The sequence below is a fragment of the Pleuronectes platessa genome, chromosome 2 (assembly GCF_947347685.1).
Source record: "Pleuronectes platessa chromosome 2, fPlePla1.1, whole genome shotgun sequence".
In the NCBI taxonomy this organism is placed as follows: domain Eukaryota; kingdom Metazoa; phylum Chordata; class Actinopteri; order Pleuronectiformes; family Pleuronectidae; genus Pleuronectes; species Pleuronectes platessa.
The window spans coordinates 16,985,429-17,008,945 of record NC_070627.1 but is presented as its reverse complement, the minus strand read 5'-3'; the positions used below and the strand labels follow the sequence as shown (position 1 = coordinate 17,008,945).

At 37.6% G+C, this 23,517-nt stretch overlaps 2 protein-coding genes across 4 annotated transcripts; both read right to left on the bottom strand.

The window, feature by feature from the left end:
• Nucleotides 1-582: 582 nt before the first annotated feature.
• cnpy2 (canopy FGF signaling regulator 2) lies at nucleotides 583-4,811 on the bottom strand. Its single transcript, XM_053443409.1, has 6 exons — nucleotides 4,718-4,811; nucleotides 4,435-4,541; nucleotides 3,933-4,048; nucleotides 2,494-2,691; nucleotides 2,225-2,321; nucleotides 583-2,121 (listed from the first exon to the last, which is right to left on the bottom strand). The coding sequence occupies exons 2-6, from the start codon at nucleotides 4,532-4,534 to the stop codon at nucleotides 2,078-2,080; spliced, it is 555 nt and encodes a 184-aa protein (XP_053299384.1). The 5' UTR covers nucleotides 4,535-4,541; nucleotides 4,718-4,811; the 3' UTR covers nucleotides 583-2,077.
• A 629-nt stretch (nucleotides 4,812-5,440) lies between these two features.
• LOC128458995 (natural resistance-associated macrophage protein 2) lies at nucleotides 5,441-22,124 on the bottom strand. 3 transcript variants are annotated; one of them, XM_053444080.1, is made up of 17 exons: nucleotides 21,936-22,124; nucleotides 18,139-18,223; nucleotides 16,626-16,762; nucleotides 16,332-16,451; nucleotides 15,930-16,049; nucleotides 15,597-15,703; nucleotides 15,405-15,475; nucleotides 15,238-15,305; nucleotides 14,978-15,133; nucleotides 14,684-14,842; nucleotides 14,448-14,534; nucleotides 13,531-13,650; nucleotides 13,235-13,384; nucleotides 12,999-13,072; nucleotides 12,047-12,200; nucleotides 11,904-11,957; nucleotides 5,441-8,031 (listed from the first exon to the last, which is right to left on the bottom strand). In XM_053444080.1, the coding sequence occupies exons 2-17, from the start codon at nucleotides 18,170-18,172 to the stop codon at nucleotides 7,954-7,956; spliced, it is 1,689 nt and encodes a 562-aa protein (XP_053300055.1). In that variant the 5' UTR covers nucleotides 18,173-18,223; nucleotides 21,936-22,124; the 3' UTR covers nucleotides 5,441-7,953. The 3 variants fall into 3 exon arrangements, with proteins under 3 accessions (XP_053300055.1, XP_053300061.1, XP_053300069.1); XM_053444086.1 differs by lacking the exon at nucleotides 21,936-22,124 and adding an exon at nucleotides 18,309-18,483; XM_053444094.1 differs by lacking the exons at nucleotides 18,139-18,223; nucleotides 21,936-22,124 and adding an exon at nucleotides 17,566-17,725.
• Between the last annotated feature and the right edge of the window lie 1,393 nt (nucleotides 22,125-23,517).

Here is a 23,517-nt window from a genome sequence, read left to right as displayed (position 1 = left end):
TTCAGGCTATACAGTGGCAATAACAAGAATGTTAATCCTTTGGAATTAACGGATTTTCTGCATTTAATTGTTCATAAAATTGTGAACTGATCTTCATCTAAGTCACAAGTTTAGACAAAATGTGCCTAGGCTTAGAACACACAAACAATTCTAATCTTTCATGTTGTAACTCAACATACCCATTAAATATCCCCAGTGCTGGTGGGAAAAGGGAACTGGATTGAAGTCATCAATTACCTAAAATGAGAGAATCAGGAAGAATCTTTAAACAGCTTGAACAGCTCTGAGCTCAGTTCAGATCCACCCTTTGTTTGGAAATCATTCTGTAGATATACATCAAGTGTTGTTGAATGACACTGACCTTGTACTGTTAGATTCACCGAGGCATCGAAGCCCTCAAATGATGTCTCCTTGGTATTGATGTGTGTGCAAACACTAGAATAAACTATATGTAATATTTAGTTAAGCCAAGTTATGATTGAAGAAATTTATGATTGAAGTTATTGTGACTTGAAGCTCTGAATTTAGATGCAAGGCTCATTTTGATGTACAAATACATTTCAATTGATTAAAGACACCAGATGCAGAAAATGTACAAAATTTATTTATAAAAAAAATGAAATTTCAAGAGAAATTTCATGACACAGCAAGTTCATTTTATCAAACACTGGGAAATTAACGATACCAAATATTACTCCGGCTCTTTCTACATTGAGAGTACAGAATGATACTTAATAATGAACTGATGATCAGATTGTATATGATTAACCACTACTTAAATAACAATAGAGTTTACTACACTAAAGAAATCTTAACATTGGTTGGTCAGAAGTAAAAAGAAACCCATTAAGTATCATAATACAAGCTGGTTAAGAGAAAATAGGAAATCATTTCATCTTCAGAAGCTACGGATGACCATTTTGTTTAAATGGTTCTTACGATTTAAAGGGCAACATGAGACAGACAGATTTATCCCCACAGTTTTTCAGTACTTTTTTTTCAGTACTCTTAAAACTTTCAGTTAATCTTCAGTAGCCAATTTCTCTATTTGAAAATATATGATCAGTTAATTGATAGCTCATTTCACAACATCATTAACACTGAGGTTCTTCTAATGAATAACAAAGATTCGGCCATTTTACAAGTGCCAAACCTGGGAAATATTAGTTCTCCAATAAAGGCTCAATCTCTCATCTGCAGAACAGTTAAACAAAAATCTTTAATCATAAACTTTATTATTTGTGCTCTTAATTTTTTTCTTTCTTGACTCATACGACACTTGTGTTTTCAGTGACTATCAGCATCAAAAACATTTTTTCAGTGTGCATGAATATGGAATTAAGGACCACTCGACCATTTTAAACCTATTTTCTATGTACATGTCTTAAAAATCATGTTTTATCGAGTGAAGACGTGACGAGAGCCTCCATGCGAGGAACAGAGATTTGTATTGTAATAACTTAAAGCATATGAGCACTTGACGGGAGCCCAAGGTATAGACTGTACATAAAGATAGACGACATGACAGCTCAAATGTGAAGACAAATCGTCAAATCGAAAGATGGTTTCTGTCATTTTAAGTTATGGTGGTTTGTAAAAATTTACATTTTTCAGTAAGTTTGGTTTAAGTTAGCTCTTTGATGCGATGAAAACAGGGTGAGACCGACTTGCAATATTTTGCGAGCATGTATCGGCAGGACCTTACAACCGTGACTCCATTCCATGACTGCAACTACGTAGACCACTAATGATGTCATCGGTGCAGTATAGCAGCATTGTTCTTGGATATTTTGGCCTCATTTCTGGATACTGGGAGGAAGTGGATAGGTGTCGTCTATGGTCCAAAAGAGATGTGGGTAAAAAATTGTCTAAGCGGTCCTTGAATTCTCTATGGTTACAGGAAAAACCCTTTATGTTTTAATGTGGATGTTCTAATATTTTACAGATTTTAAGGATTTGAACACATCTTGTCCTGCCATGTCACTGCCAATGTGTGAACCAGTGACCACTGAAAACATCACAGCACCCAGTGTCTCTATTTCAGCTGAGGAGAGACGGCAGTAATGGCGAAGTGACATCAAAGTTCGTCATGGGCCATTTTCAGAGCATGATCGCAGAGATCTGCAGAGCACCAGGGACAGAAAACAATGATTCAAATACAGTCACTGCAGTAGGTCCTCATAAATGAAGGGTGTAATTTAATGATAATGAGGTGAAAAGCTACCTGTTCTCTTGCTGCAGAGTTTGTCTTTAACATTTTCTGTCTCATGAGCGAAGAATTCAATGATTTCATCTTCATTCTGCTCAGCGATTGTCTCACACTGGAGAAATTAGTCACAATGAACAGTTAGAAGGGAAAAACTCACTGTTTAAAGAAAACACACATGAGGGAATGATGCACACAAATATTGTACGATAGATTGATTCATCTAAGCCCAATGATGTAAAGCTGACGCAGCAAACTGTGTCTAGCTAGCTAAAAACTATACTCACTGCGAACTTTAAACTGGATGAAACTCTTGAATCCAGCGAGGCTTCTGAGAGGTCCATGGGCTCACCACTCCGAGACTTGATCCTAATGTAGGACTTCCTGTTGGTTGAAGAATCCGTGTGCTCGCCATAGTCCTCCATCCTCTCACACACGTTCTCCATCAGCTCCAGGAGGTTTCCCTCGGAGCGGGCTAGAGGGACCTAGTGGCAATAAAGGTGAAACCTCTGAATGAATGAGAAATGTCTGTCAACACGGTCAAACTACCACAAACAGGATATTTAGTGTTTCTTATTTTTGACATTTCCAAGTATATTTATGTCAGAGGAACTTTGTAAGCGGTATGGCACTTTTAAAATGAACATCCTGAAATCATATCAGTTATAGCCTCTCTGTTGGTTTGCTTTAAATCATCATGTTTTGGTAAGGTTTTATTTATCTTTGCAAATATGTTGGTGTTTCTTTCCCTAAATCCTGTGTGCTGCCAAAGAGGTGCAAAGGTTTTCTTCTGTTTGCTTTTAATCTATGGGTTTACATGTGATATGTTAAATTGTTATTAACTGATCAGTCAGCTGACACAACTTGTCTGACTTTATTTCTTATTAACTTTTTTTTAAATAAATTCCCTCCAAATCAGATCCTGTGCCACACCAATTTGATCATGTTTTATAACTTCTCTCTAAACAGAAAATATCTATTGTCGACATTTCATTTAAAGTAAAATTGTACTTAAATAACGAAATATTATACTCTATTTACTTGAAGAAGTCTATTTATGTAATATCCCTTTCATGTTATATTGATCATCATTTAAAGTTTGTATAATAATATTTTATATTGTAAAATTAAGACCTCTGTTAGGATGATTATAAAAGACAAAATAATGTTTTCTGGCAGATTGTGGACAAGACAAAGCTCTTTGGTTTGAGATGTAATATTACATATATAAGAAGCTATGTTCAGATAAATGATGACCACTACACTAGTACTTCCATGTGGGATGAGAACCTGCATGTACATTACTTTAATGACAGCTACCACAACTGTAGAGCTGGGAGCATTTAAAGTTCCTCCACCACACACAATCAGGAAAACTAAGTTACATTTCTGATACGACATTTAATTTGTTCAACATCTCACCTACTAAGTATATTTTCTGACAAAACCTCCTTGTTTCATTAAATCAGTCACGGTTCTCAAGTGCATAAGCTGAAAGTTGTGGAAGCACAAACAGCGACACATCAGTGACAAGAGTAAGTTCAGTAAAACATTTAAACAGAATGTGGCTTAAATAATTTTTGGAAAGCAAGGTTTCCCATTTCATATTCTTTGATAAATGTTACAGACAATACACAAAAGGTATTATGATATGACAAGTTACAACTTGCAATAAAATGTTTATTTATATTGAGGTCACAACATGGCTGTGCAGCTGCTCCCTCACCTCTCTTATGGACTGGCTGCCGTCCGGGTTGATCCTGAATGATCCTGTCTGGATCATCTTCTTTGGGTCTACCTGTGAAATGGCCCACTCCATCTCATCCACCAGAGCCCGGCAGGCTGAGAGGACAGAGGAGGACACACCGGGTCACGACGGAGCTCTGTGTGTGCTCTTGTACAGCTATCTTTGCGAGGACCAGTTTGAGCGTACAACCAACAAAGTGAAGACCTTTTGGGAAAGTGAGACATTTTAGCCGGTCCTCACTTTGTGTCCCTACATTTAATGGTTTATTTGCGGGTTAATACCTGGTTTTAGGGTTAGGGTTAGAATAAGCTTTAGGTCAGGTTAAGGGTTAGGCATTTAGCTTGGTCGGTTAGGGTAAGGGGCTTGGGAATGCATTATGCCAATGAGGGTCCTCACTAAGATAGAAGTACAAACATGTGTGTGTGTGTGTACACACACATACACACACCTCTGTGTAAGGTGCAGCTACAGACACACAAACCTCCACATCGGATGTCCTGCCCCTGTCTGGCTGCTTGGCTGAGGCCCAGGAGGAGACACAGAAACACGGACGATGCGAGCAGGATAGCCGCTTCCCTCATTTTGCACCTGGACACAGATTAGAGCATCACAATGGGGGGACACATATGGGTGATACATCAACCCGGGTCTACCACCGCATGCTGCCGCTACAGCTGCGTGTGTCTGTCCGCTGGCGGATCTGGGGCCGGTGCTCTGTAAAGCTGCAGAACGAGCCGGTCACAGAAACTCCTCCGTCATCTTACCTGCGTCTGACGCTGTTTCTGGAGACCACCAAGTTTCACACCACGTCACATCTCACTCGATGAAATGTGGTGACGTAGGCAACGGAACCGCTGGAACGGAAAGAGTCGCGCTCGAGACTGCGCCCCCGCATGGCATGGAGAATTGTACTGGCGGAAACCCGAAGAGGTTGAATTTAAGTTTAAATATTAAATATAAAATCATTATTTTGTCTTAACCATACGCGGATATACATTTTCAAAAAAGCATTGAATCAGAAATATTTTTTTATTATACTCACATCACTTATTTATTCATGTATTTATCTTTTATTTATTTTCTTCTTTTTAATCTTAGGTTAGATATGTTCATTTGTAGTCTTGTTCTATTTATTTATTTTTTACGGCCACATTAACCTCCTGAGGGATTACATGCAATCAGAATTAATAATCACTGCTGAGTAAATTAAATAATCTTAAATAGTTACATATATTATCCCCCAGAGAAAGTGCAAGTAAAGAAGACATGACATTTAAAAGAAATCTCATTAAGTAAACTAATATTACAGATGTGGCAAACATATTTTAGTAACAGAGAAATATCAACATGAGGACTAAGTTATGAGGGAGAGGAGCAGGAGATAATCGACACACTAAAGACAAATCAATAAAGATTTTGAAACGATGAAAAAAAAACATAGTTAAAAGCAGTTTTTAACTCAAACAAAACAGACACGGATACAAAAGAAAAATCTGAAAACCACCATTTAATAGGCTCTCGATACAGGAGGTATCACACTGTACAATGTCATCAAATCAGAAACAATATATTTAATCCAATTTACAATACAGTGCAGCAGTACAGTACCAGTTTTCTGTCTGGACATGGAATCAGACAATGGTCTCTGACGATCCCAATCTGTTCAAAAATGTAGGACATATCCGTTACATACATGATGATCCTGTATGAAGTGATCAATTACAAATATGAAATATCAGAGGTCATTACAATGTTTTAATTGACTCCACTGGAAGCAACTTTATAAATCAGTCAGAGGTCAAATGATGTTCACCTGATGAACTCCATTCCTCAACCAAATGCACGTCTCCTGCAGGGGGGTGTTTATTGATCACTGCAAGTCCACCCAGATTAATTTACTAATAGCTTTTTTTCTGTGATCCAATCAACGGTCCCCCACAATTTAAAAACATATTATCATATAGCTTAAACATTTCAGCTTTTCTGCGCCCATTTGCACCTTGGTCCATGACATTCCCCATTACATTTGTTTAAAAACATATTTTTGCATCAGTGACACCAATTAGTGACTCACAATTCAAATGCAAATGTATGAATACTCATTTGTAGCAATGTTGGATTTCAGTAGCGCACGTTCCAATGGAATAAGTATTGCTTTTTTTCAAAGTTGTGTCATGTGAAGTATTTGGGAATTACTTGAATTAGTTTGTGTTTGTTTTGGACTGAGGCACAGTGGTGAACATGGGAGGCACTGTGTTGACGTCTGCACAGTAATTGGAAGACACACCTTTAGTCCAATATTTGGTCAAGGAAAATATTTATCCAACCTCTGAGGTTTTTATGATGGATCCCGTTGTCGTTTGTTGTCATTATTTTACATAACTTTTGTCTTCCTCTCGAGTGTCTACTGTGTACAGTCTTAACTCTACCTTTACTTTAACACAGGGTAACACTGTTTGTGCAAATTGCTATATTGACCCAGTAACTGAAGTGCACAAGAAGCGGCATTTCAAACTCTGTTGTGAAACAGTTGTCAAACTTGTAAATGTTTGTTAACTCCTGCCACACTCATGTGCAACAGAGTCAAGCTGCCCAGTCCCACAGTGAGCATGACCCGTCCCTGTACTCGTGATATAACACCTCACATCACTTCTCTTATTTACCTTTCAACTTTACTCACCTGTTGCACCACAGTGCCAACTTTCTCCTCCATATCGAGTTCAGAAATGAAAATGCTGTATTAAAAGTTCACTCTTGCATACAGCATAGTTCTGCACAAATTTGGCTGCATCAAAAAGAAACATAAAAAAAAAACAAGACAAGCTTCTAATAATGCCCCAACATTCTCAAGTGAACATAATAAAACTACATACAAAACCAAGGAGCCCTTTCATAAAAATTATGAACTACACATAAATAAACAAATAAAAAAAAACTGACCTAAGCTTATTTGAGACGGAAATTGAAGTAACTAAATTTAAATAAGACAATGGAAAATATTATAACTGCCAGCAATAAAGTGGGAGAAAATATCAGTCAGAATCCTCTGAAGATTCTAAAAAGACTTTCAAATTCAAAGATGAACATCTTCATTATGAGAATTTGAATAAAATATATCCATATTACATTGTAAGACAGCAAGAGCGACATAAAACTAGCGTTGTCTTACACAATAACAAACATGGAAAAGTTTGACTGATCAGGTATGTAACTTTCTCTATTTTCTAAGTTTATACTCAATATATTAATTATAAGAATTTATTCATCTAATATTTGCATGTATTTACTAAAGATTGTAATTGAATATAAATTAGAATAAATGCAGCCGCTTGCTAGCCCAACAAACTTTCATTATATCGCTTTGGTGTTGGACCTCTGTGTTGTCTTTCGTTGTGGATGGGTCCAATGGAAAAATGTGAGATTTGATTTGTTACATCAGGTAAATCCCCAATTTTTTTATAACATGTCTACTACTGGAGGTCTACGGCATCTTTAGTGCAAGTGTCAATAGCCAGTTGTGTCGCTGAACTGTGGTAACTCAATGTTTTGGAATAAATTCTGTGATTTCGAACTGGAAAGTGTGTTTTTCATCAGTGTAGTGTTTAGTTGGCAACTGTCACAGTCTTATTGGCCTGTTAACGGATTTGGAGAAGCCAATGTTATGGAGGTTGAGGAACAAGTTTGTATAATCCAAAACTTGTTAAAGGCTTTAGAGTCACAGGAACCACATATTCTTTAGAGATTTGTCTCATTTTGGAGCTATGATATTAAATCATTTGCAATTGTCGCTGAGACGTGTGTGATGGAACACACCTGTTACTGAAGTGAACAGGATTAGACATCTATGGGCGCACAACAATTGCACTTAAAATTATGTCAGGCACCGGGTGAGGATGGACTTCCACTGGGCGAGCACCAGTGGTCCCACGCTTCAGTCAGGATATCTGTCCGTTTTCTTCAGGCACCAGAATAAAAAACATCCACCCAGCCACATTGTGTCCTATCTCTCACCCACAGAGTCAGAGTCCATGTCGTTTAGTAGGTAAATGTCTGTGTGACGAGGTAATCCCATTTGAAACTGAAAGAGAGAAAAAAGAGATGGCGTCGTTACGGGTGAGATTGTTGTAAATTCATGAGAACATGAATACAAAATAAAAAAATTGGCATTAAAACTGATTCTTGAGCTTAAATGAATGATTGAACATTTTAACTAATGAAAGTTCACAACTACCTGCTAAGTAAACACATTGATCTTATTATAACCTGTGAAAATGTGGTGGTACTGCAGCTCATCTCAAAATCACTCGCTCTGTCTCATTTAAGAGGAAAACATAATCAATATTGTGTTTTGAGTAGGTAAATAAAAAAGGATCAAGCGGTTCACAATTTGAATTTGATAAAATCATAATAATCATACGATTATAGATTAATCAAAGGTGCTCACCTTGGGTCAAAATGCTACTTTCCTCTTATAATCCTGGAAAATCCTGGAAGAGAGCATTTGTACTACAAACAGTGCTATGGACTACCAGTTACACTGATTAAATAAAAGGTAGAAATATGGAATTTTGACCCTTGACCCCTTGTTAATGTAAATACATGGTTTTACTTTTTAAGAAATGTGTAGGGAACCCCTTAAAACCCAACACATCTTTTCTAGTTTACAATTTAACAGTTCATGTTAATATTAAACTAACATTAAGCTACTCTGTACTGTAGTTAGCAGGTTTTACAGTAAAGCAAGTTATCAGGTTGTGTAGTTTATTTATTGCAATAACATGTTGTCAAGAAATTGACACAATTCAGTAATTATGAAACATACAGATCACAAGTTTTCCTTTTGACAGCCAGAAAGACGACGGCAACAATTGTCCATATAGTCATTATTCCCCATTTATTTTGGACACAGTGTTTTTCAATCAATAGCAAAGAACAGACACTTATTCCTTCAATGCCAAGAGCAGAAATGAGTGACACAATGTAGTGAGCGTTTACTACACTAAGGTTTTCTCTGTAACAATTAAAATGTGTGTGTTTGGTCTGTGTTATTTCCATTGTTCCTGTCAGAAAGGTATTAATGCATTTCTGCCACTTGCAGCTGCACCTGGACCAAGACAAATGGCTCACCTCACTTGGATAATGCTCAGTCAGGTGCTTTAGTAAAGCATATATCATCTTTTTTATTTCCTTAACAAATTGGAAACAGTAGGTGGTAACACAGATAAAAACAAGAGTTTTTCTTCCCCCCCATAGTTATTCCAGAGAAACTCATTATGTTGATAGGATCCTGGTACTAAAATAAAACAGCCACATTGGTCTGTCCAATGCCGACAGGAAAAACTAAACAACAACGTGAGCTTCTTCCCCACCTCTCTGACACCTGATTACTGCTGCCTCATAGGAACAACAGGACATAATTTCCACATTAAACGGCTGCTGCTTAACTTTATCCATTTTAGATGGACTGATAGCCGGCTGTGATGGCAGAACATATGATGTCTTCAGTCTGAGTGAGGAAGTGATGGCCCTTGGTGTATAACAGCTGGTATTAAAATGTTATTAGAAATGTTCAAATGTTCTTATACATGTTATGTTTCCCTTGCACTGGTTTATTAGATATGCCAACTTTTTGAGAAAAACAAGGCATATATTAACCTTCATTTAGACGTAAAGTTCTGCTGCCCTGCAAACTTGTTAAAAATCAATGTTGAGAAAGGAGAACAAGCAAGGAAAATTAATTTCCTTAAAACCACGTTAAAAAAATCATTAGATCTTAATAAATCTTTAGCGCAATGGCAACAAACTTAATTTATAGATTCAGTGCATCAGAATTACAATAAAAAGTGTCTACTCTGAAGTTGTCTACTTTGTCTACTATCTGTCCTGAATGAATTTTGTTGAAAGTTAAGACAAACATGTCATTATTGGTTATATATAACAAGACTTGGCTTTCTTTGAACTTGTTCTGAATTCTTTGTCAGGATAATTACAACAATTTGGACATTATTTTTAGGCAAACATAAAAGTTGTAATTTCATTTCTCTTTACAGAGCAGGACAAATATGCTGCAGTGTTTTCCTTTCAGGAATTTTAACTTCATAAATATAAAATGTACTTTTTCCTGATGTTCTCCAAAGACATATGTTGGATAAAAATGTGGTGGATGAAGTTGTTTATTTTCCTTTGGACACCTAAGCTCTGTTAGTAGAGGGAACGAAATAACTGCTGTTTATGTTAAAAACGTCTCTTGATGATCAGTTTCCTACTAAATAAATTACATTTTACAAATAAGCTCATGTCAGGGTGTTGACCAACCTGAGCTGCTTCCTTCCTGATTATTTAGGCACTGAAAAGAGCCACTGAGGCCGAGGCTGGAGTCACATAAAGCTTCACTCATTTGAGGAGGCATATTTCATTCAGACTTTTTGTATTGAACCAACTTCTGCATGATACTGAAACTTTTTACTAAAACTTCTCTGACATGTTCGACTGGAATCAGCTCACAGCATTAAACCCCTGAAAATAAATGTTATGTTCTCTTTGAATTATTAGGCGTTTTTTCAATTACTTCATGCAAAATCCAGTGAGTTAAACAACAAGTTACAAGGAGGCTTAGAGAGATGAGAAGGTAGTTGAATGATGTTGAGGTAGAGTGGAGATCGTAGCAGAAGAAGCAGCTCCTCCCCCTCCCACCAGGACACTGGCAGGTTGACACTATGTAAGAGGTCTCACACAGTACTCACAAAGTACTTGATGAAGCTAATATTAGTCAGAGACAATGTCATGTATGAGTCTGGAAAATATTACTTTACGTCTCTCTTACGTAACAGAAACAGAGCTGAAAATAAGCCAGGCTGATACTGTGTTTGTAACAGTACAAACAACAGCAAACATGATTTCTTTCAAACAGTGTGTATGATATGCTACATGTCTGTTCAGATTTAGTTATATAAAAAAATATTAATACTTGTAAAATAGTACTGCATTATTTTAATGGCTTTTTTTGGATGAAAAGTAAAAACTACATTTTATCATGGTTATATTGTGTTTCCTCTTTGCTGCTCTGGCACTCCCCACAGACTGTATATAAAGATATAAAGATGGACGGTAAGTCTCCACTTCCTCCCACTATCCACAAATTAAGCCAAAACATCCCAGATTCGAAAACTGCCATCTGGCATCTAGGCAAACCTTCATGTTGTCCATCTTTATATACAGTCTATGGTCCTTTCACAGGCAGCCGAACTTTAAGCTTGTTTTACAGCAGTATGTCCCAGACATTGTGGCTACAGTTTTAGTTAAGTAAAGTAGGATGTGTTGGTGTTAGCTGGAGTCTTAAAATCACTGGATCGTCCATATAAAACTCTGGCATCAAACTCACAACTGCTTAAGTATGTGACAACACAAACACTGCTGGGAAAGTATCCTCTCAGGGACCGTTTGGTAACACAAGTTGAGCTGCTATTTCTTCACATCTAGGACATTATATTTTGAAAAAGTCTGGAAGATGTTATTTAAAGATACTGATAATTACAGCAATTTGAGTTATACTGTTTGTTGTATAAACACTTTTCAGCAAAGTTTGCGACAGTTGTCTTTGAGGATTGTAACAATTTATGATTTGTCAAAATATGCACATATATTCATTAGAGGTAAACTCAAGCATAAATTATTCACATCTAACATGCTGCGCTGGTGTGGTATTAATAAGTTTGATCCAATTTTCTAAAATGCAACAAACTTCCATACCCAGTCCAACACAGAAGCAAACACGTGACATTAGCAGAGAAGGTGCTTTCAAGATCCTATGTGATCTCGGGAAAGTCCTGGTTGTGTACAGGGCTCAGAGTCTCCAATAGGACAGAGGAATGCTGGTGGTTACTGTCCTGTCCAGCTTTAGGAGTCGTACTCTGACTGCTCCTCAATCAACAGAGCAGGTCGCTTTCTTACCCTGCTGCTAAAGTCCAGGCAGGAAACCCCCAAAGCAACCAGACAGTGCCAAACCTGCAGACAACGACAAAGGAGAGATAAGTCACGAAACAGTAAGTCTTAAAAGAAATGGGAGTCAATGTATGGCTGCACTAATAACTCACCAGGTAGCATACGAAGCACAGATAGGCTACAGAGAGAAGAGAAGCGATGACGTAGAGGAGCACGCTGTTCAGCGCTGTCACATAAACCACCACAAAGTACATGTTGATTGCACAGACCAACAGGATGACGATGCCCCCGGAAATCTTCCACACCCTAAAGAAAACAGGCAGGCACGTATTCAGCCACTGAGAAATAATAGATTTTCTCAAAATAACAGGATCCTGAGAATGTCTTATGAATGTAATGTAATTCATCAGGACTATTATTATCTTGCATCATCATCTTTACTGTTACACTACAGAATAAATCTCTCGTTTCTGTAAAAATGAACGGCCTGTCTGTCAACAGTTTTTAATATACAGTTCAACTAAATAATCTGACAGCATCTGTAAAGTTAAATAAGAGAATTATCAATGTATAACTAAACTCAGACCTAAACCACAACAAATTCACCTGGCTAATTTTAAAGTTGGACCAACTTTGATCCTGTTTGTCTGTATTAAAGGTTTCTCGATAGTCCCTTATCCGTTAGACCGCAAACTTTGCAGGTGTACAGCTGAGGATCCAAGGAAGTGGAGTCGATTTTATGTTATGACGATGAGCAGCTCTTTAGCAAGCTTAAAAAAATGCTGATTATATACATTTTATTCGATGTAGCAAGATAAAGACATAAGATCATAAAGTTAGATTGATAATTGACTTTGAGGGCAGTGCAGCACTTGGACTAGTTATGGCATCTTTTTTTTTTTTTTTACATGTGGCTGTTAACTATGTGATATAGGTTTTCTTGAGAAAGATACTCTGCTGACAGCCAGACAGTAAGTGTCTTGCTGATGTTGGTAACTGTTCGGTCAATGAACAATACAGTTCAAGAAATACTACTAATAAATACAGTATGTACTCATGAGAAAGTCATCTATGTGTAAAACATGTAGAAAGAATTTCACTCACATTCCATTTGCAAAGTCGTTCATTATGGATGTCAGACTGGTGAAAGTCAGAATTGGGATCAAAGCAAATGGAAGCTGTTGGATAGGGGAAAAAAGGTGAATATTTTACAGGATTATGCTCCACACAATAAAAGAAGGATATGTATGATAAACTGGGCTATAGGTTGAGTAAGGGCAGGATAAAGAGCTTTTTACACATTTGATTTTGAGAGCTTTTTTCTAGACGCCTGGACTAACCTGCATGCTTTGAAGCACGTTGAGAAAGTCATTCATGCCTGTCAGATGCTGAACGTCCTGAAAAATGGCTACCAGCAGAGTTGGCGTGATGGCAATGGAGCGGGTCAGCAGCACCCGCGCAAAACGGGACCATCGCAGGTTCAGGAAACCCTAAGAAAACAAGACAACACAAGGATAGGTATACACATCTAGATGTAATGTTAGTTTTTTACCCATTTCCATCTGCTTTAAAATGCCTGATTAGAATTAAATAAACAATAATGAAAGTAAAGCTACCAACAAACAGGCATTCCTACCTCCATGACAAACTGCCCAGAGTAAGTGCCTGTCATAGTGGAGCTCTGTCCAGCTGCCAGGATCCCTATGGCCCAGATGAAGAGAGCCGCAGGGCCAAAGACACAACCCAGGACCACTCCCTGAACAAAGATAAACAAAGAATGAATTATTGTCATTATACATCTACTTACTCTGGCCATCTATAGAGAGAGAGATGAGACGTGGTTATTATACACCTCATAGATCAATATTTCTTTTAGCAAACTTTACTTGGTCACCTTTCCACTGTAAACATTATGCAGCCTATTGAACTAACAGTGAGTGACAGCAGCGGTCAGCCCATCCCTCATATGCCTCTACTCAACCACAATAAGAGGACACACCTGATTGGGGGTGCAGAGCCCTAAGATAAAATATGATGTGCTTGCCGACAATAAATAATGCTGGGAAATTTATTTTGCTTCTTCTCCGGTACCTAAAACCAGACTTGATCTGTTATCTCAGTAAATCAGAATTAGGTTTTCTCTTATGATTAAAAGGTCCAGTGTGTAAGATATAGATGAAAGGGATCTATTGGCAGACATTTTATATAAAATAATCCTAGTGATGTTTTAACTAGTGTTTTTCATCTGAATTGTGCAAATTGTGGGTTTCTTCACCCTAGAATTGGCCCTTTATATTTAAAAACATTAAGTTCACATCGCGATTGGGACCTCTCAATGGACGCCGCCATGTTTTTTACAGTCATCCAGAGTGGACAAACTAAACACCTTTTAAGATTCTATAATAACTGAATTCTACCACAGGTTATCTTTCATGTTTTGAAGGGGAGGCTGGAGTGCGGGGCATTAAGCTGCAACATGCAAGTTCACCAGTAGATCTCACTAAATTCCACACGCTGAACCTTTAAGGTCTCAGTCACTATGCCCTGACATACCCCTTTGTAGATGTCCACCTCCAAGGTTTCGTTGTTCGCTGGGAAGAGATCTGCGTGAGGACTGCCGGTAGCGTTGCACTGCTCACGCTACAACCAGGAAAAAAGAACATCCAATAAGCAACAAATTGATGTCAACGGTCCTGATCCCAAAACATTTACATCACTGTATTGCAGAATGACAGACACAAGCTTCAGCAGTGCTTAGTAATGAGTAATTCATTTTAGTGTATACCCACCACTTGGATATTTGTCTTATCATAGAAGGCTTCAGCAAAGACCGCCACGACAAAGACGTTGATGAGAAAAGAGATGAACAGAGCGACCGTTGACTCAATGAAATAATACTTGTTGGCTTCTTTGACCTCCTTCTTGTTCTTGCGGTCAATGTCACGAGACTGGTATATGAAGGAATACATAGGAAACTGTTTATTTTCAAGACAATTAAATTAATACTTTTTCTAAATGACATTTAATATTATTGTGACTTGTTGATTCCTTTAGGTTTAATTCAAATCACAAGTGTTTCTAACCTTGACCAGCGCAGAGTGCAGGTAGATGTTGTGGGGCATGATAACGGCTCCTACAATTCCCACAGCCTGCTCCAGCTGCAAAGGCCCACAGCCGGCACAGTACGGTACAAACATCCCCTTCAGCAGCTGCCCTTGGTCTGGCCCTGCCACAACATACTAAAGACAGGCGAAAAGTTAAATATGTAAGGGTGTAATGAAGGTCTCTGTAAAAATTTGTGAGATGTGACTTCAATCACATTTCAAACGTAAGGGAACCATACCTCGTAACCAAAGCTAATAGCCATTACAGTGATAAGAAAGCCAAAGAAAGCCTCCAGTTTCCTCAGGCCTACGAAGAAATACAAACTGGGTCAACACTGAGATGCACAATATTTCAAGCAACGACTGGAAGCTAGTGGTTGTATATCTACAGGAGAAAGACACATACCATATTTGTCAAGAAAGAGGAAGACAAATGTGTCTGTGATGGTGATGAGGACTCCTGCCCATAGTGGGATCCTGGAGGAGAAAAAGAGCAAATTGCATTTTTCTTCAGTATTTTCAGTATCAGTATTCTCATTAATGGGGGAAAAAATTATTTGCAACCACTTTCAAGGATAAGTACAAAAACAGATGTTACCTGCCCACAGAGAGGAGGTTGAGAGCGATGGCACAGCCGATGACCTCCTGCATGTCTGAGCCAATAATGGCCAATTCGACCATCAACCAAAGGAGGATACGAGGAACCTGAAAAAGCAAATTATTTAAGATAATATAATCAGAATCTAGCAAATAAAAATAGTTGACAGAATTTAATAAAGCATTTTTATATTCAACATTAGGGTACCTCTCTAGTTCACAGAGGTAATTCCACAATATCAAAGAGTAGGACAATATTTGTCATGTTGACAAATATAACCTCTGGCAAAATAAAAGTGCATGTATACACAGGAGATAAATGTGTGAAGCTCACTGTAGGATACTGGCGGTTGCAGACTTCAGCCAGGTGCATCCCTGTTACGACCCCGAGGCGTGCAGCTAACCTCTGCAGCAGCAGCCCAATAATGGTGGCTAACAGCAGCACCCATAGAAGCTAAGAAAAGACAAAATCAGAACAAAACTTCTTATAGATTCAAATGAAAGATGCCTGTAAGAAACATCTTCTTTTTTTCCTTTTTCAGAAAATAAGCTGATGGCATTGATAGTGATGGCAAAAAGGCTTTTGTTCAGATAACAAAAATAGAAAGAAAGACACATTTGCCCTCATTATAGATCAAAGTTAGGGGTTGTAGATTTTCTCTGTTTTACAATCCATAACTATGACCAGCAATGTAAACTACTGAGCCATGGCAGCAGTCTTCTTTGGATTTCTCACCTTGAAGCCGGCTTTAGCTCCAGACTGCAGGTCAGACTCAATGTTCCCTGGATCCAGGTAAGCGATACTCATCAAGAACCCTGGTCCAGTAAAGGCCCAGAGTTTACGGAAACTGAAGACCTGGACGGAAGACAACACAATTGTATTTTTCTAACTGATGTTGCAACTTGAATAATATAATTTAATAGATCCAAGTCCATATTTTACTTAAAATCTAACCAACTCTTATTTCTTCAACAGGAGCAAAGAGGTTCATTTTGCTGCTTTAAAACATGAAACAGTCATGGTCAGTACCTGGTTGGCGCTCTCAGGAATTGGCACCTTGTCTTCAAAGTACGTGGTGAAGAGCTCTTCCTGGGCCACAGGTGAGGCAGGAGGAGAGATGGAGCTGTACTGGTTCGTCTCGATTCCATCATCCTGAGGGGAGTCCTCTAACAAAACCACAGAATAAAAAAAAAAATTGCAGTTTGTGATGAGACAAAAAAACATTCCATCTACCAAATCCATCTCACTATTTGAGGTTCTATTAGAGAAAATCGCTGAGAGTGCAGAGCTCATCCGTAGTTTTGAACATTATTATCACATACCAGCCTAACTGGTACCATTAAAACTCAGAGCTGAAAATTACTCACCGTTTATTTAATGTTTAATGCATTTAGAATAGTTTTAACAGCAAAAACACAGCGTGGGCCATGGCTACGATGGATTTGTTTTAGCATACATTAACTTCTAAAGAGAGAAATACAGCAGATATACACAGAACTGCTCTGCTTAAAAGACATTTCCATCTTTTTTTGAAAAGCACGAAACACAGCTTTGATCAATCTCCACTCAGGAAAAGGTTTGAGCCAGAGTATGTGAGACTCATCTGGGTTCAAGGAGCTTTATTAAACAGACTACATCACTTTAAAATTAAGAGATTTGTGAAAGTTGAATGACCATATGAAATATCTAATCAATTATAAGCTAAAATCACTTTACACATTAATTCCAAAAATTCTACCAAAGTGATTTAGAGTATGATTTAAATTACATGTGTTTAGTTGTTCAGTAATAACATGCAATTAAGAAATTATTCTAAACCTCAATGCCTGAGAAAACAATTAAGGGAAACATCAGTGAATATAAACAAAGCTAAATTCTCATGTGGGATCCAATCTGTAATTACTGTTTAACATCGTTGACTAAATAATTATTATGAGTCCTTAAGCTGTAGACGTCCTGTACAACTCACTGAGGTTGGACCTTTCCTTCCTTTCTCGCGTCATCTCCAGCTCACTGCTGGTTCCAAAGTCCACTGCTCTCTAACAGTGTCCCTGCTTTGATATGAATCAGCCTTTATCAAGCTTTTTTTCTCTCATTAGATGTCACAACATTCTGACATCATGTCTCTACAAGTGACCTGCCAGGAGAGAGAAGTGATGACAGCTTGGGATTGGCCCAAAAAACACAACCCCTGGAGAAAAAAAAATCTCCGGCCTGCCCTTTACCCTTTCACAAATCCAACAGCATCACATGAGCAGCAATAAAGGTCATAACTATGAGGAATAACAGCATTCAAGCTTTTAAACAATAACACAATTTTTTATCCAAACTAAATATTTTAGCATCAGGAATAAAGAAAATAGATCTCCCTTTATTTGTGGGAGTTTAAAAAAATTAAAGAGTGATGCGGTTAGTTAAAATGTACTGTAAAGTATTGTTATAAGCATGCACATGGATGCCTGTCCAGAGGGTTTAATGTGAGACAGCACATCAGGTGTGTTTATAAGGCGACGGTCATGTTTCTGTTATCTGAGGCAGTTACCTTCGTGGATGTCTCCATCCTGCTCGGCCTTCATCAGGGCAGGCTGAGGGATCCCTGGGAAATTGAGGGATGGATATCTGCCCCCCTGCAAAAAGACAACATTGGTTACACAACCTGAATGAGCCTGAAGCACCTGACTGTTGAGGAGTAAACAGTAATTTTCATGCTACCTTAGTGATGCTTTAGTCTCTAAAACTAACAGCTATTAATCTGACGACCACACCAAGAGTGAGCAACTTCAATGACGGTGCAACATTTTCTTCTCCTTTTCTTTTTTTATAAAAAATTATATAGAATCACATGTCATAAAAATGAAGGAGCAACATCAACAACAAGAATGCTGAATGCTGACCAGTTTCACTTCCACTACTCCAACCATTCTTACAACACTCCTCACGAACTCTACTTAACAGTTTTTTCTTAACAAAGAAAGTTTCAGTTTCACAGAGAGGACACCATGTTCTCTCAGGCAGTGTGAGGCTCGTCTGAAGCAGAACTCAGTTGTCATGTGACGCCTAAGACGGGTTGAGGCAGCAGACTGAGCAGCCCTCCCCGACAGTCAAGGTTTCCACGTCAGTCATGTGTTCAGAGATAAAACCATTATCAATGTGACCGGTTGTTTGATAGTTTCCTCAATAGCAGCAATTGATTAAAAATCAATGGAACTTGAGGAATAGATTTGTTACCAGCAAAATTTGTTATTTCTTATTTTACCACAGAAAAATATGAGGTTTACTGCTTTGGAGAACGGCCTTTCCTAATGAGACCATCAAAATAAAAGAATTTTCTTGATTTTTCAATCCTAGGTTAGACACATTGTAGCTCGAATTATTTCTCCTTTAAAAAAACTAGAGAACCAATAATATCTAAATGAGAAACAATTCTAAAACTTAATTCATAGGGCAGATTAAGCAGTACATTTCAGATTTTTAGCATGTTTACGGCCTTATTAAACTGCTGGATCAGGTGTTTTGGCTGAAGGACCCTTGAGTTTTCTGCATCTGTATGTGGCCGCAGCAGTCATGCTCAGTTAAGCTGCTTTCAGACATATACAATAAATGCACCGCAATACCAGAAATGTTCCTGAAGTTTTCCTGAGGGGCTGTATGTGAAAACGCAAGTCTTCATGTCTGAAAACGGCATTATTATATAATTCTAAGAATCAGGAATGACATAACAATAATAATATTCTCAAAGTACATGTTTGCCTGATTGGAGCTAGAAGGCAGATTTCAGTGTGAGGGTATTTTGGATTTTGAGTTCACTGCCTTTGTCTTAGAATTTGGTTAAAGCTGTCTACATGCATTACGCTACTTTATTTTTTCACACAAAACTAAACACACCAGTCAAGTGCCTTTTCAGTAACCCAATGTGGCATTACTCCAATAAGACAAATTATTTGACCTTATTTGTACTCATCCACTTGTTCTTATCTGTCACATTAGGATCAATATATATATATTATATAATGTTTGTTTTATATTGTTCATGATGTGACCTTGAGTCCAGTCCTGATTGTGTAACTTTATTTTAATGTGTCAGCAGCACTAATCCTTTCGAATTCCATGTAGCGAAGAAGTTGATATTTTTGAATCAATAATGTTCTCAAAACAGGAGCTATATGATGTTCTTTTAAAAAACACCAACTTATGGGATCAATTTAATGATTCATTTTGATGTTACCAAAAGTTTGCTGGTCAAGGTTGTGGATCTAAATTTGAAAGTAAACCAACTAAAGACATGTCATAGTCATCCATCTAACTTCTCCCAATGACCTTGGCCTCTAACAACACCAGAGGGGCCTAATCTGCACAGAACAGATTTTACAATCACTACTGTGCATCAACGACAACTCCCAAACTGACATATGATCACTGTTACACCCCATCCAATTATTACAGGCTTTTATTCTTCATGAGAAAGAATTATCAAAAATTAAGCAATGCCAAACAGAAGATTTTATTTAATCTTCTTATTAACCTCAGCTGCAGTTTCTAACATCAATTTTGACATAACTCACACTTCAGATACTTTTATTCTATTTTCATGAGGACTCAGATGCAGCAACAAATCATCAAACCTCAAACCTCAAGCACCAACACAGCTCTATTTCAACCCAACAGCCAATCAGCCGTCATGAGGGTAAAACAATCAGTCGTCGCTGCTGCCACCAACCAAGAAATGTAATGTTCGTGGACTTGGCTCTTGGCTCACAAAAAGCACGGTGAAACCTCACTAGCAGCAGACTTATGAATTCACGTTTCCTTGTGACTTTTCAAACAAGTTACAAATACTCAAGGTGGTTGTAAATGAATACATATTACACAATTAGGCATGGGGATATGTGACATTACAGTATGCACCAATCATCACTGTGTAAACTTAATTCCCTTGCAAAACATACTGAATTCATTACTTAACGTAGGCGGTGAGAAAATTCTGTATATATATACTCCTTGAATTAGGGACTACGAGACACAGGAGAAGACTGTATTTATGTAGCAATACTACTCTTACTGACTGGGAGTTTCCCACACAGTATCACTTAATTATAAGAGGCGCGAAGGAAGAAAAGTAGAGTAAGAACAACATGTCTTTCAAATGGCGATAACAGCTTGTTATCAGTTGGGCAGCTCTTATAATTTCTTGTTATTGATCAATTTGCAGATCATTTTTTAATTATCAGTTACTCTGTGAACTGATTAAAGCGGCTCAAAACAAAGCTGTCCAATGATAAACAGCGAGTCCCCACATCTAAGCAGCCATAACCAGAGAATACTCAATAAAGAAAAACGTACACTTTAATAGATTAATAAAACATCTGTTGATAATACAGTCACAAGTGTTGCTTCAGACACTCAAGGCAGCCTTTTCTTTTCCTAGCACTCTGGAAGGAGATAGCGTTTTTCCAGAAACCCTTGTTCTGCCTTTGCTCTAAAACTGAGACGCTTTAAATAGGGAAGAATATTTTCACGCCTAAGAGTCGGATGTTTGCCTTTTCTACAAGTCACTGTGAAACTTGACATCATTTCTCAGCTAGCTAATGACAGTGAAGAAACTAGAAAAGTGGCTGGTACACTGACAAGAAACTTTTAACCTCAAGTTCACTTGACAACATGTTGTGTCTGTGATATTCTCCAGCTCCACTGTGTATAAGGTGAGCTTCAACACCTATATTCTGACGTAAGAATCTAAGTGGAACATTTCCAGGTGATTGGAGAGGTTTGAAAGAGTTGAAGAAGGAGAAGCAAACCCTGGATTGGCATTCACACTGATAAGGAAACCGATAATCCTGTTAATAACTCAAACTGAATTCATTCATTATTTTAGGGATTGTCAGGATGAACATATGTCTTAGACCTTTAACACAACATCTTGCTCACGGTTCCAGTCCAACACACCGCTGTATTGTGTGAATACAGTCTGACAGCAGCACAACCCCGCTACACGTCCCTCTTGTGCTAGTGAACGAGTCAGTGGAATTTATTTAGTCTCAGAGTGAGTGGTCGTTATGATCTGATCGGATTTAAGATTAGAAAACAGAGGCTTGACCTCTCCTCCTGGTCACCCGGCCACTGGGTGCAGCTGAACTAGAAAGACACCAGAGCACACGCGCACATTAACCATGTAAGTTAAACATGAATGAACCAGAGCAGCTGGTGCCATCACCTTCAAAAATAAAATAACCTTAACGTTATCACTGTGAGGTCCCATCAAGCTAACCAGTTCCCATGACATGTTAGCTGTGTGTGTCTGCCGCCGCCGCCGCCCTCCCTAAAGTATGAAAACGCTCCTACCTTGGTTTCCGTTATGGGGGAGTTTGGTAACACGCTGAGTTTTCACGGTTCCAGTTGCTTCTAAACTGAAAACACGCGTGTGAACCCTGAGTTAGCTCAGGAAGTAGCACGTTAGCGGCGCTAAATTCTGACAAAGTCGTATGTGTGCGAGCAACATCCTCTGCGCACGCGCACTGGACCTGCGCTTCTCTGATTGGACAAGAGTTAGTTTGAGTCTTTATTCCGCTGAGGAAGTTTGTCAGGCGCACAGGGCACAAAGCCTGTCAGGCTAGACCCAGGGAGAATACTCTAAGCGATAGCGAGAACCTGTGAAACTACAGAACTAGTAAAACTCAGTAAAATGTATTTTAAAGAATAAACATATGGAAGCCAGTTACCGCCACTGTGATGAATACAATAAATATCCTGTGTCTCATAATCATGAATTAGTATCTCATTATCATTATGAGATACAGTATTTTTATTTTCTTCATTACAGTGGCAGAAATGGGCTTCGATATAACCACGTATACAAATACTCAGTACAGAAAAATGGTATTGTGAAGTTTTTCTAAAAGCTTTCAGCTCTGTGTGAATTTTTTTTTCTGTCTTTCAATTTTAGTTATATATTCATTTATTTTGATTTTGATAACATTTCACTGCTGTTTGTTCCTTTTGTGGGGCCCTTTGAACAATTCCATCCCTGGAAAATGTATTTCATTTTATTTGCTCATATTTGTTCTGTATGTAAAGTCTTTATTTTGTTTATTAACTAATATAAAAGTACAACATTGAAAAGAATTGCTGTTGAGTGTAAAAGCATGACATTTAAAGTTGAGCATCTCAAGTTTGTACATAAACACAGTACTTAAAGTAAATTTAACTGCATTTATTTGGTTATTTAAGTTTTATTAATACCATGAAAACATAAATGCCCGTGGTGCATGCAAGTTGTTTAGCACTTTATAGTCACAAATCCACATTCAAGTATATTCAAGCGGTTATATTTGCTGGTTCATGTCATAATATTAAAACCAAATACTTCTCTGGGGAGTTGATATCTGAGGTGAGGCATTAACTGATTACATTTGCATGTTATTCCAAAAATCTGTCTATAAAATAGATAAAAAGCTGTAAATACAGATGCTTCGTGAAAGTACAGAAGTAATAATAACAATAATAACAATAACAATAACAATAATAATAATAATAATAATAATAAACCTGAATACTTTTATTTGCATATATGTGTTTTGTATGAAAATTCTCCATTTTGAATGCAACTGTAAAAAGTACAACCATGATAGTCGGATGTAAAAGCATAAAAAGGGAAATTCATCATCTCAAGTTTGTACATAAACATCTTACTTGAGTTAATGTTCTAATTCTATTTTTGTATTTTTATTTATTCATACCATGACAATGTTTCATTTGATTAAGGGATGAAAGGGCTATTGTCACAGGATTTGCATTAATGAATAAGCTATTTTGTCAAAGTCAAAACAATATTTGTTTAATAAATACATTACTAAAGCATTGAAACAATCTTATCTTATACCTACAATCAGAAAAGAATAACACTAAACCAAAGTATAATTTCCAG